General features: G+C 45.2%; 1 protein-coding gene across 1 annotated transcript in view; it reads right to left on the minus strand.

Moving 5' to 3' along the window:
- Positions 1-8,709: 8,709 nt before the first annotated feature.
- Positions 8,710-12,708, minus strand: part of RHOU (ras homolog family member U) — an 18,389-nt gene continuing 14,390 nt past the window's right edge. Inside the window, exons 2-3 of the mRNA XM_010004547.1 lie at positions 12,342-12,444; positions 8,710-9,165 (exon numbers count right to left, since the gene is read on the minus strand). Of these exons, the coding sequence (XP_010002849.1) occupies positions 8,710-9,165; positions 12,342-12,444 (559 nt within the window). The remainder of the gene's footprint in view (positions 9,166-12,341; positions 12,445-12,708) is intronic.

Below are 12,708 nucleotides of genomic sequence, written 5' to 3' on the forward strand. Positions count from 1 at the left end.
GACTTTGTGTGCTTACAGGCAGTCTTCCTTCCCACCTTGTGTTCATTTCAACAATGCTGGCCAATAGCTGGGCCCCTGAACCATTAGATATTCATTTGCCCAGCCTGCACCTGACTTAAACTCCAACAGCTCTAACAGAGGTCCTCATTCCTCTTAGATGCCTCAAAACACACAGCATGCATCAGTCTGGCTGGCCTGGAAACCTGCTGGTATGTCTCAAGCCAAATAAAAAGTAAGGTCCCTGTGGACTAATCCTGACTCTCCAATCACCAGTTTCAGAGAGGATGGGTCTCCAAAGGAATCCCAAGCTGCTGACACACTAAGAAAGAACTGCTGCATTGCTTCTCATAAGGAGTGGTGTTGAAAAGCACCTCTCAAGTCTCCACTGTGCTGTTTTGCTACAGGTGAGTTGCAAAGCAAAGAAGTAAAGCAAGTTATGCTCAGATAGCATAAAATACAACTTGTTTCTATTAACTGGGCCCTGGTGAGTATCCGGAACAGATGTTACAGATATATGTTTCACCTCTCTGAAGCCCTCTTGGTGCTTCCTGTTACATTCTAGGACAGTGGAGACATTAAATATTTGCACCAACATCACAAAAGCCAGCATGTGCCAACAGTGAACTGTGGTTCTTTTTTTTTTTTTTTTTAAACCACTATATTTAAGAATAATGACGATGTACTGTACATGTTGACAGAAGTGAATTCTTGGGTGCAACCAACACAGTATGTATTACAGTGATAGTGTTGGCGTTTGCAATGTGACACTGCAAACCAACAATTTCACATAAAAAGATCTAATAAAGAAGCCATGGTCTATTTTCTTTCTTCTACCTGCATATAATCTTATTAGTGGGAATAACAGAGAGAGAAATCCATCTTTGTCCTTCACCCATTCCTACTTTACACTTCACATATCCCAGAAGCTTCCTCACCATCACAGGGATCACTTCTTGTGCCTCTCCTTGCTGAACAATGCTTAGTGAAAGGCCACGATAGCTCTTTGTGTATGTAAAATGCAGCAGAAATATTAAACCTAAGATCAAAGACAGTTCTGTTCCTCAGGTATTTTCCTTGACCCTTTAAACTGGCTAGGTGCAGAAGGAATAATAAGGACCAGACTCTGCCATCAATTACACAGTTATATCCAGAGCTGGCTCTTGTAAATCAGGTTACTTTCGAGTTACACAGAGTAACTGGGAGCAGATTTGGTACCTGAGTCTACAGGCCAACAAACCAGACTGGAAGGGAAAAATCACCACTTGCTCACTCTTCGTTTCACCTAAACTCTCCCACTCTTCACACAAGCAGCCCCATCTGCCTGCTTAGGAAGGGACACAAAGATAAGGTCTTCCTAAGCTGCCCAGCCAAAGCAATCCCACCTTCAAGCATAGCCAAAAGGAATCCAGATAAATTAGTTTTGTATTTAAATAGTATGGCAACATGCAGCCCAAAACGACCAAACAACACTGAATTTTTATCAGCATCTATAAAAGGTGGAGAGGAAAATCTTGAATTGCCTGGATGCAAAGCTTTCTGGAGGAGAAATAAAACCAAACAACGAAGTGTTGAGTAAAAGGTGTCTGGAAGCACATTTATACAAAGAAATTCTGCCTCTTCTCTTTATCTTCCCATTATATGATGCTTCATCCCCTCACACAAGCCTAACACTTTAATCTAGTTAAATATTTGCAAATTGGCATCACATCCAATTGAGAGAAAAGAGGGGAATAAAACAAAGTGATGCAAGCCATGATATACTTCTTATTACAGTGATAGCATTTCACAAGATTAAAGGGGATTTTCCAGGCAGTGGAGACAAATTCAGTGCCAGCTTTATTGAGCTAATGTTGCAGATGCTTCACCCATTAACATGTGATAGTGCAAACAAAGGAGATTATCTCCTTTTCCAAATGAGCACCATCAAACCTGCTGTTTCATTTATTACACACTTTCCCACTCAAGTGTTCACTTCTGAAAGGGAACATGTGCTGGCTGTGGGGACCTGGGTGAGCCAATGGAATAGTCTTTGAAGCAGAAGTCCCACCCTGATTGCAGCATCTGGGGAAATTATCAAACAGTGACACTGCTCTTGGGTAATACCACAAACCATGATGAGAAAAGGAGAAGGGGTCAAAAAAAAGCAACCCCAAGCCCTTCCATCACCGGGATTTTATGGGCAATGTGTTCTGAGAACCTCCATTCTGCTCCACCCACTGAGAAAAAGCTATTTGTAAACACCAGATTGTCCTATCTTTTTGCCACCTTGATTGCTAATTAATCAGAAACAGAAGTGCCTGGGTGAGAAATACAAAGTGTCAGGGGAAAATGAATGGGAACCTGTACAGCAACTGTGGAAACACCCCTCTGAAGTCAATAGACTGGACTAAAAAGCAAGTGGGGGCTTGTGTTAAACTAGGAGCCTAGAATCTGGCACTCCCCAGCCCCAAATCCATTTTTATCCTGTTTATTACAGAAATCACAACTTTCAGAACTGTGAAGAGCCCCAGCAGCCACAGGACACTCCTCAGATGCCGCCCTGACCCTGCCCACTGCCATTTCTATTTCTCTCCATGTGCCCCTCTCTCCTCCACAGTCTTCTGCATCCTGAGAATAGGTCAAAATCTCAGGTCTTGTAAGTATTAAGATTCTCAGCTGTACAGTAAAGTGACAGAAAGGACTTTTAAGACAGCTGCTGTGACATGTCCATTCACTTTGAACTGTTTGCAAATGGATGAGGATCTGGGGCTGCTTCCTGGTAAGCCAGCCCTGGTTCACACAGAAAGCTTTACCAGCAAACACAGCCTCCAGTCAGAACAACCTGGTCCCAGTTAGGACTGACCTGTGGCACTTTAAAGGGGTCTAGTGACTGCTTTAACTCACCCTTCAGATGAAGAACTTGAAAAATTGGGACTGGATCCCAAACAATAATGGTGCTTATGGAGGCATCTTTCTGTCATCAGGCTTGCCAGGAGCCTGCAGTGCATTTCTCATCATTATTTTGATGTAGCTGCTCCCAAAAGCATTCAGCATGACAACTGCTTCTCTGGATTCACAAGAATTATAGAATCAAGGGTAAAACACCTGATCATCTCAACAGGCTGCATCTTGCATGCTGACAGTAAAGCTCCCAATGTGACAAGGGGGAGTTTCACCTCTTTAAAAATTGAGTTAGGGTCTAATCTGCTCACTTCTTGTGTATTTTCCCACTAAAGGTAGCAGTTGTAATGACATCATACTCTGTATTCTCCTAGCCTGGAGAAACAGTATATCAAGTGTCTTCATTGCATGAAGTCAAAGCAACAGCAGATGTACACTGCTGAAATCCTAGGATTACAATCTCCTAGAAAATTAGGAATATTTTTAAATTACTAGATTAGATCTGCTCTCTGTGACCCCACTACAAACATGACATTTGCATAAGTGCCTTTCACAACCAGATTTATTATGGGAACATCTTCAAAGTCATTTTGATAAAATTGATTGAGTTTCCACTCTAAGTGGGCAAATTACATATTCTGCACAAAATATTCATCCAGAGAGTCAAAATCAGTTTTAAGTTATACTTTAAAGAAGGACACGAAGATCCCTTTCTGAAAGCACCTGAGCAGAAGAATATGATTTTGTGTTGCCACTCAGCCTCCCACCTCAGACACTTCAAACATTTGTTCCTCCCTAAGAGGAAAATGCACTGGAGATTTGTGCACTCAGGCCTGAAATAATGGTAAAGGGACTTGCTTTCCACTGGGTCAGTGACCAGCAAACCTGGTGAGCTACCCACCAATCTTGCTAAAAACTTGTGTCATACCTGAATATCTTGACCTAGTGTACTGAAGCCTTGTAGTACTCCAGTGCAATAGAAAATGTTCACTATCATAGAATGATTTCGGTTGGAAGAGACCTTAAAGATCACCTAGTTCCAACCTCCCGTGTCCTCCAGATGGAGGGGATGATGCATAAAGTAGTTTCTTGACTTTCACCCTTGGTAAGATCACAGATCCATAGAAAAATTTAGTTCAGAGGAATGCCTGGGCAGTTCCTTCTTCACAGTGCTGTACCTCTCTCACAACCTATTTCCCGTATGTTCACATAGAAGGTAGATGCTACAATAAAGAGTAACACAATGGACCACATGGACAACACGATCTGTTGGAAACGTGCCAGTCTGCCTTCTCTGAACGGAAAGCTGTTGCAGCTGTAAGGGGTGAAGGCAAGCCTGGGGATAAAGGGGTCCCAGTGATATTGTATGGCTGAGTTTCCAGGAAGTATTTTACTAGGTTCAACACGGAAGTTTGATGAAATACCACCAACAGCATACTGGGCATTACCAGGAAGAGTGCTGAAGAACAAAATATGGGGCACAGGCTTTGCCCGCAGCTCTGCTCTCAACCCTTCAGGAGTGGGGCGGTGAGGTTAGGGGGAACACAAAGCGATGACAACTGAAATGATCGAGGGGATACAGCGACTGTCCTACAAGGACACACTTAAAAAGCCTGGGATTCTTCAGCTAAGGAGGAAAAAAGCAAATGCGACAGTGGTTTACAAAACAGAGAAGGCATTTACCTGGCCACCTGGCCACCTATTTACCTGTAAACTGCTCTTCAGCACCTCCCAATCTGCTGGAGCTAGGGGGCACATCATGGAACCAAGGGGAGCTCAGTTTAAAACAAAGAAAAAACCTGAACTTCTTTAGCCAGCGGTTGTACAAACTCTGTGGCAGACTGCCCTGGGCACCTTTGGGGTCAGACAGCATTGGCAAGGGAGAGGGCAAATTCACAAGTAACAGCTCTAGGCAGATACCGGGAGGACCAGGTAGGGATGTACCCACCAATGTCTGCCTTGTACAGCTGCAGTCCTGAGTCAGATGCTAGAAAAACAATCGCCTTAAACTTTAAAAAACAGAGGTTTCACATTACTTTGCATTTTCTGCTTGAATCTCTGCATACCTTCTTGGGTGTCAGCGACCCAGGTTTCGGCCTCCTTCTGGGTTACCCAGCCTAGATAAACATACGTGCCACTAAAACTGTTTCCAGGAACTCCTTCCTCTCCCTGCAACCTCTTATCTCCCGGAGGAGATTGTCAGAGGGTACTTCAAAGCCCTTTGAAGACGGCCAGGGCTCTGCCTGTAGCCCAGCAGATACAGGCACCCTCACCCCGAGATGTCAACAGCGGCTCCGTGCGCAGGCGCCCGGTGCCGCCTTATCATCCCCACAACCACCAGCAGACAGGGAGACTTTACCCCCTCGCTATCACTGCCCCATCTTCAGCCTTTGCTCTGTGATATACCGCCCATCATCTTCCCACATTCAACTCAGGTGGGTTGTGGCAGATCAAGAAAATGAAGGGCAAGGAAGAAGTGTGGTTTTGCTCAGCCCTGAGGAACAGAGAAATCTGAAGCCTGCTGAGAATACAATTAAAATGTGGGAAGGTCATGACAGAGCTAAAAACATGGAAGAATGGGGTACAAGGAGCAGAAAAATGCTGAGCACCAGGCTTTGGGCAACATTCCCTTTCGAATTAAAAATAAATGAGAAAATTGCCTACAGAGAGAGGGATGCAGGGGGAGAGGTGGCCATGGAAAGAGAGGAAGACTGGATGGGGCTATTGTTCGAGGACTGCTGCCAGATAAATCTTGTTCAGTGTTCCTCTGCAGAAAGCCTATGAGGTGTAGTGAGGCAGAGGAAAGTGGTGCAGCTGTTTCATGGTGTTATTACCCCTGCTGAAGCATGAAAGACCAACTGCCTGCCAGGACAAAAGACAGGACTCTATGCATGCAGCTCTCACTTCGTCAGCAACTTGAAATATGAAAGTCACATTTCCGCTTGGAACTTGTTTTCTGCCTCAGTGCCAAGAGGGAACAGGCTCTGCTCTTCCAAAAACTGACCTCTATGGCTAGGACATACGTGGTGCTACGTGTGGCAGGTGAAACACACCTTGGGGACCACAGCAAGAGGTCTTGCTGCTGCAAGACAGAAAGCCCATCATCACACCCTTCCCACCCAGCCCACCCCATGGGTACTGGAGCACAGCCTGGGACAGGCAGAGATGCTGTCTTCTCCCTGGCAGGTATCAGTGGCCAGGGGAACACTGCCCTCCAGCCTCCCCGAGCGGGCAGCAGAGGCATACAAGTACACAGGTCAGAATTTATTTCCAAATACCTCATTTATATCATTGTCATATGAGATATTTCTGTCGGAATATAGCCTACACTTAGAAAACAGAAGAGAGGTTGTTTTTTTTTATAAGGCACATCAGATTATAGACTACATAGAGACATTTCCCCCTCACTTGCGCTTGTAAAATACTGGTGATTTTAAAAGTAACACTCCTAAAACCTAGACCCTGTGTAGCCCCGTGTATCGCAGTATTTGTAAAGTTATTAGACCTCAGTTTACATACACCTAGTAAAAGGCTGTAACAAGTTGTATATACATCACATTTTCAGAAACAGTCACAGCTGGCTACATTTAAAGTAATGCTACTCCAGACTATGAAACAGGCTGCTTATAAAATATAACCTACTGCTTCCAGTACAGCGTGATACAAAGCAGTATGACCTTGCAGAGAAATGTTATTTTTGCAAATGGAAGCTGCTCAGATTCAAGCCCGTCTCCTCCCCAAACCCACATTTTTGATCAACTGAGACCATTTTACAGAGAAGCAAAGCACCCAAGAGAAATCCGACTTTATGGTTTTTTTCCAAGATGACAGTATGACTGCATATCTGAAATCCTGTCAGAGCATTTGAGTAAGAAATACATAGGCTCAGACGTTAACTTCATGACCAGTAAACATTAAACCATTACCAACCAGATGCAACCAAGTTAAATGCATCCAGCTTCTGTGCTATGGAAACTGTTTTTCCAGGCTGTTCCAGTGCAGAAGCCAACATACTTTTATTTAATCAGGCCCTAGGTAAAGATTTCCATCCCATTTTCAAGTTTTCAGCAATGGAACATTACCCATTTTGCACTCAGTTCGCCGAGAGGATGAAAAAATTCTGCCTGTGGAGCCTATGCCAATACAGCCCAGAATACATTTTTGTAGTGTCATTTTCTTTAATGGGCCAGGAGGTAAACTGTGGTCAGCTTTATAAACTCAAATGGCTCCCACAGTTCTTCTTTGTATCAAGCCTTGATTTACTTCTGATGAAAAAACAGTTCTGGCTTTCTGTCACTGCAGTTTACTTTAAGACTATGAAAAAGGTCACTTCAGGGCTATGGCCAAAGGAAGAATTAAAAAAAAAAGAAAAAAAATCTGATTTTGAAATATCTAGGATAAAAAAAAAAAAGAAAAAAGAAGTCAGGGCCATGAAAAGGGCCAACAGACACACAGCACAAATTAAGTGTCCTCTGCAGAATAAGTTAAAATGCTGATTCTTGTGGAGGGTTACGTTACCCCCAGGTCTCTCAAACTTACTGGGGCTGGAATTAGGCTTAGTTTAGTAAGAACTATTAGTCAAGAGAGGTCACATTCAGCTCTGCACCATGTTGATCACTCAGATACATTTTAGGCACATATCAGTTAATCTGTTGGACTGCTCTAGGAAAAAAAAACCAAAACAGTTAAATTTTCGGGGTGGCTTCAGCCAACTTCACAACTATGAGCTTGAACAACATTCAACCACAAGTGACTGTTGCCTTTAGAAGGAAAACATTAACTTGGTTGAAAACAGTATCATGGATAGGACACAGCAGCCTCAGTTTCTAAAGTCCAGTTTGTTATAAATCTTGATCTGCCTGATTTCTTATTTGTTTAGTAGCCTTAAAAGGAAAGAAGGGACATCCTGAAATTCTTGGCTGTAGACTTAAAACCAGATGCAGTTTACATGCTGCTGCATGGATATTTGTTACATCTCCTTAAAAAAAAAACAACAAAAAAACCAACAAACCAAACACAACAGCATTTACATTCCTTTCAGCTTAAACAGATGAACTGTTGTTACATCTGCAAAAATACAGAGGAAATTGCCACTGCTCGAGGTAGCGAGTTAAAGCTTGGTCATGCTCCTCGGGCTTCCACTCGGCTTCCTGGGAAGGGCAGGGGAAGGAGGACAGAAAGGACTTTCACAAAGTCAGGAGGTGACAAATGAGATGTCAACTCCATAAGGGATTAGGTTCCCTCACCCCATGCTGAAGGTATATTCATGACCTTTCCAACCGTGGCATTTGCGTATAGATTACACCTCTCACATACCCTTTTTAAAGCAATCCCCAAGAGCATTGGCTTGGAAAGACACGGAGAAGAGATCAGGACTGGGGTTTTAAAGCTACAAGTGTCATTTAGGAGGCACAGTGTTATTTTTCCCTTTGACAGTCCATGTATAGAGCTCTACTTTTCCACAGTCACTTGTGCATTCCTCCTGAGAAGCCCTGACAGCAAAGGCCTCTGGTGTGCTCCTCCCCATCGCATACACCTTACAACAAATGAAGCTGAATCCTTTGGACAAATCCTTCTACTCTCACAGACACGTGGTGCTCTTCTTCCTGAACAAGAGGTTTTAGTCACAAAACTGGATGCCAAACCTGATTTATAGCCATTATTCAACTAGGAATACTTCTGGCACCCTCAAAAGGGCAACCGAGATATCCAGTAGCAACATATACATATAGATCTACACTATACACTCAGGACAACACAGAATAGGAAACCAGCTAATATAGCCTCTATTTGATTTCCTCAGAGCAGCACTCAGGTCCTTGGCAACCCCTATACAAAACAGCAGTATTTTTTCCACCAAGATTTGGAGAGGTTTTTCATCTTGTCTGGAGTCCTACACTTGGATTTCTTTGGTTGCTGCTGGGTATCTGAGTACTGAATACCAGCCACGATGGCTGCATCAAAGACCTCCTTGAGGTTTTTCTGAGTCAAAGCGGAGCACTCGATGTAGGATGTGGCCTTTATTTCCTCAGCACAGAGCTTCGCAGCCTCCTCCGAGACCGGCTTTTCTTTGCACTTGTCCAGCTCGATGAGCACCTTGACATCCTCCCGGAGGTCCGACTGAGTCCCAACCAGGATAATGGGCGCCTTGGGGCAGTGACATCGTATTTCAGGAACCCACTTCTCACTCACGTTCTGGAAGGATGAGGGGCTCACCACACTGAAGCACAGTAAGAAGATGTCCGTGTTGGTGTAGCAGAGCGGCCTGAGCTTGTCAAATTCATCCTGCATGGAACAAAACCGCATTAGCACCCAAGGGAGAGAGCACATCAACACCAAAAAATGCCCCAGTACAGCTCCAGCTCTAACCTGTCCCAGACCTCTAGGGAAGCTGGGGATCACCTGCTGCTGCCATTTTGAGAAACACCTCAACATGAGCACCCAGAACACCCAACAAGGTGTGTTACGAGCAGAAGTTGCCTGTACCCAGCATGAGGTCTCACAGCTGCTGACCAGCAAGCATTCTCCCACCGTAAGGCACGCTGGACGAAGGTAGTGGTGGTTTCCCCACCCAGCTGAGATGTTCTGGCTAATGCTGCAGCTTGAGTGCATAAATATTTCCTTTGTTTTTTTTACTAAGGCCCTCTGCCCTGTTACAGCAAAGGAGCAATGCCATGGGAAACAGGTTATGGCACATGAGCGACAAAGCCAAAAAAACCAAAGTACGGGAGAGAGAAGGCACTTTCTATAGGCTCATTTCTCACAGGGGCGACTCAGTGAGCTCCTCTGACACCCACATACCTCCAAGCTGCTCTGCCAACACCCTACCTCCAGATACAGGCAAGAGTGGAGCAGACATGCAGCAGCAAGTGTACCTTTCCTGGAATAGACTTTTAAACTGGCGACTACTTTGCAACATCCTACAGGATATGGGAATAATTTCCCTGCCATTGTGCCCAGGGATTTAAATCTGATGGCAGCAATAACGACTCACAATGTGCAGGCTTAACATGCCAATGGCATAGAGTAAGAGCTTTACCTTTCCCTCCCACCCGAGCCACATCAAACAAACTGCAAACAGGCCTCCCAGCTACCTTTCTTGTTTTTTTATTTCGTGGGTTTTTTAATTTTAATTTTAGTGCAAACTCCAGCAAAGCAAGGCCCTCCTTCAACTTTAGGAACTAGCCACAAGAAAGCCAAACACCTCATGGTAACAAAGGAGTGCTGAGACTGCAGCAAGAAGCAAGGGTTAACTCCAGACAGGCTGCTTTTATGCTGACAGCAGGATAAAAGCAGGGTAACAATAGCAGCCTGAACAGGTAGGATTTGCCTCAGCAGCAGTGACATTTTAATTAAACCTGACCATGTTCTCAAAAGCTCTGAATTGAAAGTGCAAAGAACACACAGAGCTGAAAACATGTCTCTGGTACCAGCAGTTTACTGCTGAATTGCAAGTCCCCTAATAAATTTTGAGATGTGAAATTTTGCTTTAAAGCCTCTTGGGGCCCAGGATACGCAGTTTAAAACCCCCTTGGAAGCCTCAGAAGTCTCGTTTTGCTTGGATGAATTTCTTCCAGCAGTATCTCTGAGAGAAACAGCGATTTATACAACACGAGTCAAGCAAGCAAGCTTCATTAGCTTTCTCGATTCTCAGATTAAGCCTCAGAGGAAACCAGGCTCTCACCGCTTGGCTCGACAGAAACCCCACACTTACTGAGAGCTGCTGCGCTGAACGACAGGGCCAGGGCCACTTGCAGAAAGGCTCATCATCAAGTAACTGCCTCTTCTTGCTACGTGATAAACCTCAAAAGGGCTCAATTCAACACGTTGGAAAGCCAAACCCAGGTCTTAAGGGTTGCTATCCACAAGAAATAGGGCTCTTTCTCTTGCTCTTTCAGCGGTAGGTACATGACCTGCAGGGACTACACACACTTGGTGCTGGAGATGCTGAAATACTATTTGCCTCTGCCTGGAGTGCTTTTCTTGCTGTGGCCATCTCATGGCAGCAGTGTTTTACCAAAGTATCCAGCTAAGTCATCTTTTACTCAGGACAACTTCCGACTGGGCCTGCCTGCCCCTCCTGCAGCTTGTGGCTGCCTTTCCACAGCTGCCTGTGCACAGCGGTAGGTACATGACCTGCAGGGACTACACACACTTGGTGCTGGAGATGCTGAAATACTATTTGCCTCTGCCTGGAGTGCTTTTCTTGCTGTGGCCATCTCATGGCAGCAGTGTTTTACCAAAGTATCCAGCTAAGTCATCTTTTACTCAGGACAACTTCCGACTGGGCCTGCCTGCCCCTCCTGCAGCTTGTGGCTGCCTTTCCACAGGTGCCTGTCCACAGGCTGGCTGTCACCTGATGGCAATTTCACCTGCCACGCCTTGCATGTGACTACACACAGCCAAGACTGTTGCATACCACCCAGTCCTTTCAGCAGGGCACCAAATCATGGCAGAGTTCTGAGGTTCTACTTCCTATCATTAACCACAGAAGTTTGCTTTGGTTACAATTTTAGCTTCAGTTTGTAGGGCACGTGGGAGCCCCACACTGCTGTCTAGGACTGCAAAGTCCTTCAAACCCCTTTACTAAGTAGGGCGCCCTGTTACAGCTCATCTAAATAGGTTTGTATGTTAAGGCCACTGAGATTTTTCAGCATGGCTTTGGTGAAGGCTTAGACACAGACCCACAAAGCTGCACAGGAAACTAACTCCCACCACCATCAAACATCAGCTAGGTAGCAAAACACTTTTGGCTACCCAGACTCAAACTCTGGCAAGAAGGACTGCACGTTGCTCCAGGTGGTACAAGCCAGGGACTTGCAGAAAACATAAGGCATTAAAAAATGGATTCTTTTTATATATCAGGTAAACTAAGAGCTAAGAGGCACCTTCCACCCTCAACCCCTTGGGTCTTAGATTACAACAAACCTCGGCTTTGGGGTGGCAGTACTTTTAAGCAGGCAGGAATAGCAAATGTGAAGCCTCCACAGACAACACCCAAAAGCCTTCTGCCCCCTCAAAAACACAGTCTGTGTCTCTGCAGACTCAAAGCTGTGCATGTTTTGCACACGCACATCCCAAACACCGTAATTCTTAAACTCGCAGTTATTTAGGACAAAAAAAAAAAAAGGACAAAAAAAAAAAAAGGACAGTAACAACGGCTCAAAGAGAAGACCAGGTGGCCCTTGAATCCCCGATATGTTCAGCCTTTCCAGCCAGGTTAAGAAGAGCAGCAGCTTAAGCCAGCAGAGCAGCCTGTGCCCAGCCCCCCTAGGGAGGCACAGTAAGCCCCCCACCCTTCAACAGAGAGGGGGGCAAAGCAGCGAGTGAAAATTACAGCAATCTAATAAGACAATAAGGCACTGCGAACCCTTTGAAACCCATGAAGTCATTAGCAGAACTACTTTGTGCAGCAACTTCTCCCCTCCCGCTGTTCCTTATATTTAAGTGGCTCCACTGACCTGGCCAGCTGTGTCGCAGAGCTGGAGTCTCACCGGCTTGCCATCGACAGACACCACAGCTTTGGAGAGAAAGGAGGAGGGGGGAAAAGTGTGGTGAGTCCAACTTTACACGTTCTCCATCAAGGACAAAAATAAATAAATATATATATTTACCACCCCTCAGCTCTGACAGTCCTCTCTTCAATCAGGTTAGATTTAACAACTTAACAGAGCTGGGAGAGCCTGGCGCTAACACCTGGACACACACAAGCCCTTCAGGGCTTTCCGATTCACTTCACCGCAAGCGATGGGGCAGGCAGGGACCCCAGGGACCCTCAGCCGGCAGCAGGGAGGCCGAGCCGGGCGCTCCGCATCCTCCTGCCACCAA

Source organism: Chaetura pelagica, unplaced genomic scaffold (genome assembly GCF_000747805.2).
Source record: "Chaetura pelagica isolate M959 unplaced genomic scaffold, ChaPel_1.0 scaffold9, whole genome shotgun sequence".
In the NCBI taxonomy this organism is placed as follows: domain Eukaryota; kingdom Metazoa; phylum Chordata; class Aves; order Apodiformes; family Apodidae; genus Chaetura; species Chaetura pelagica.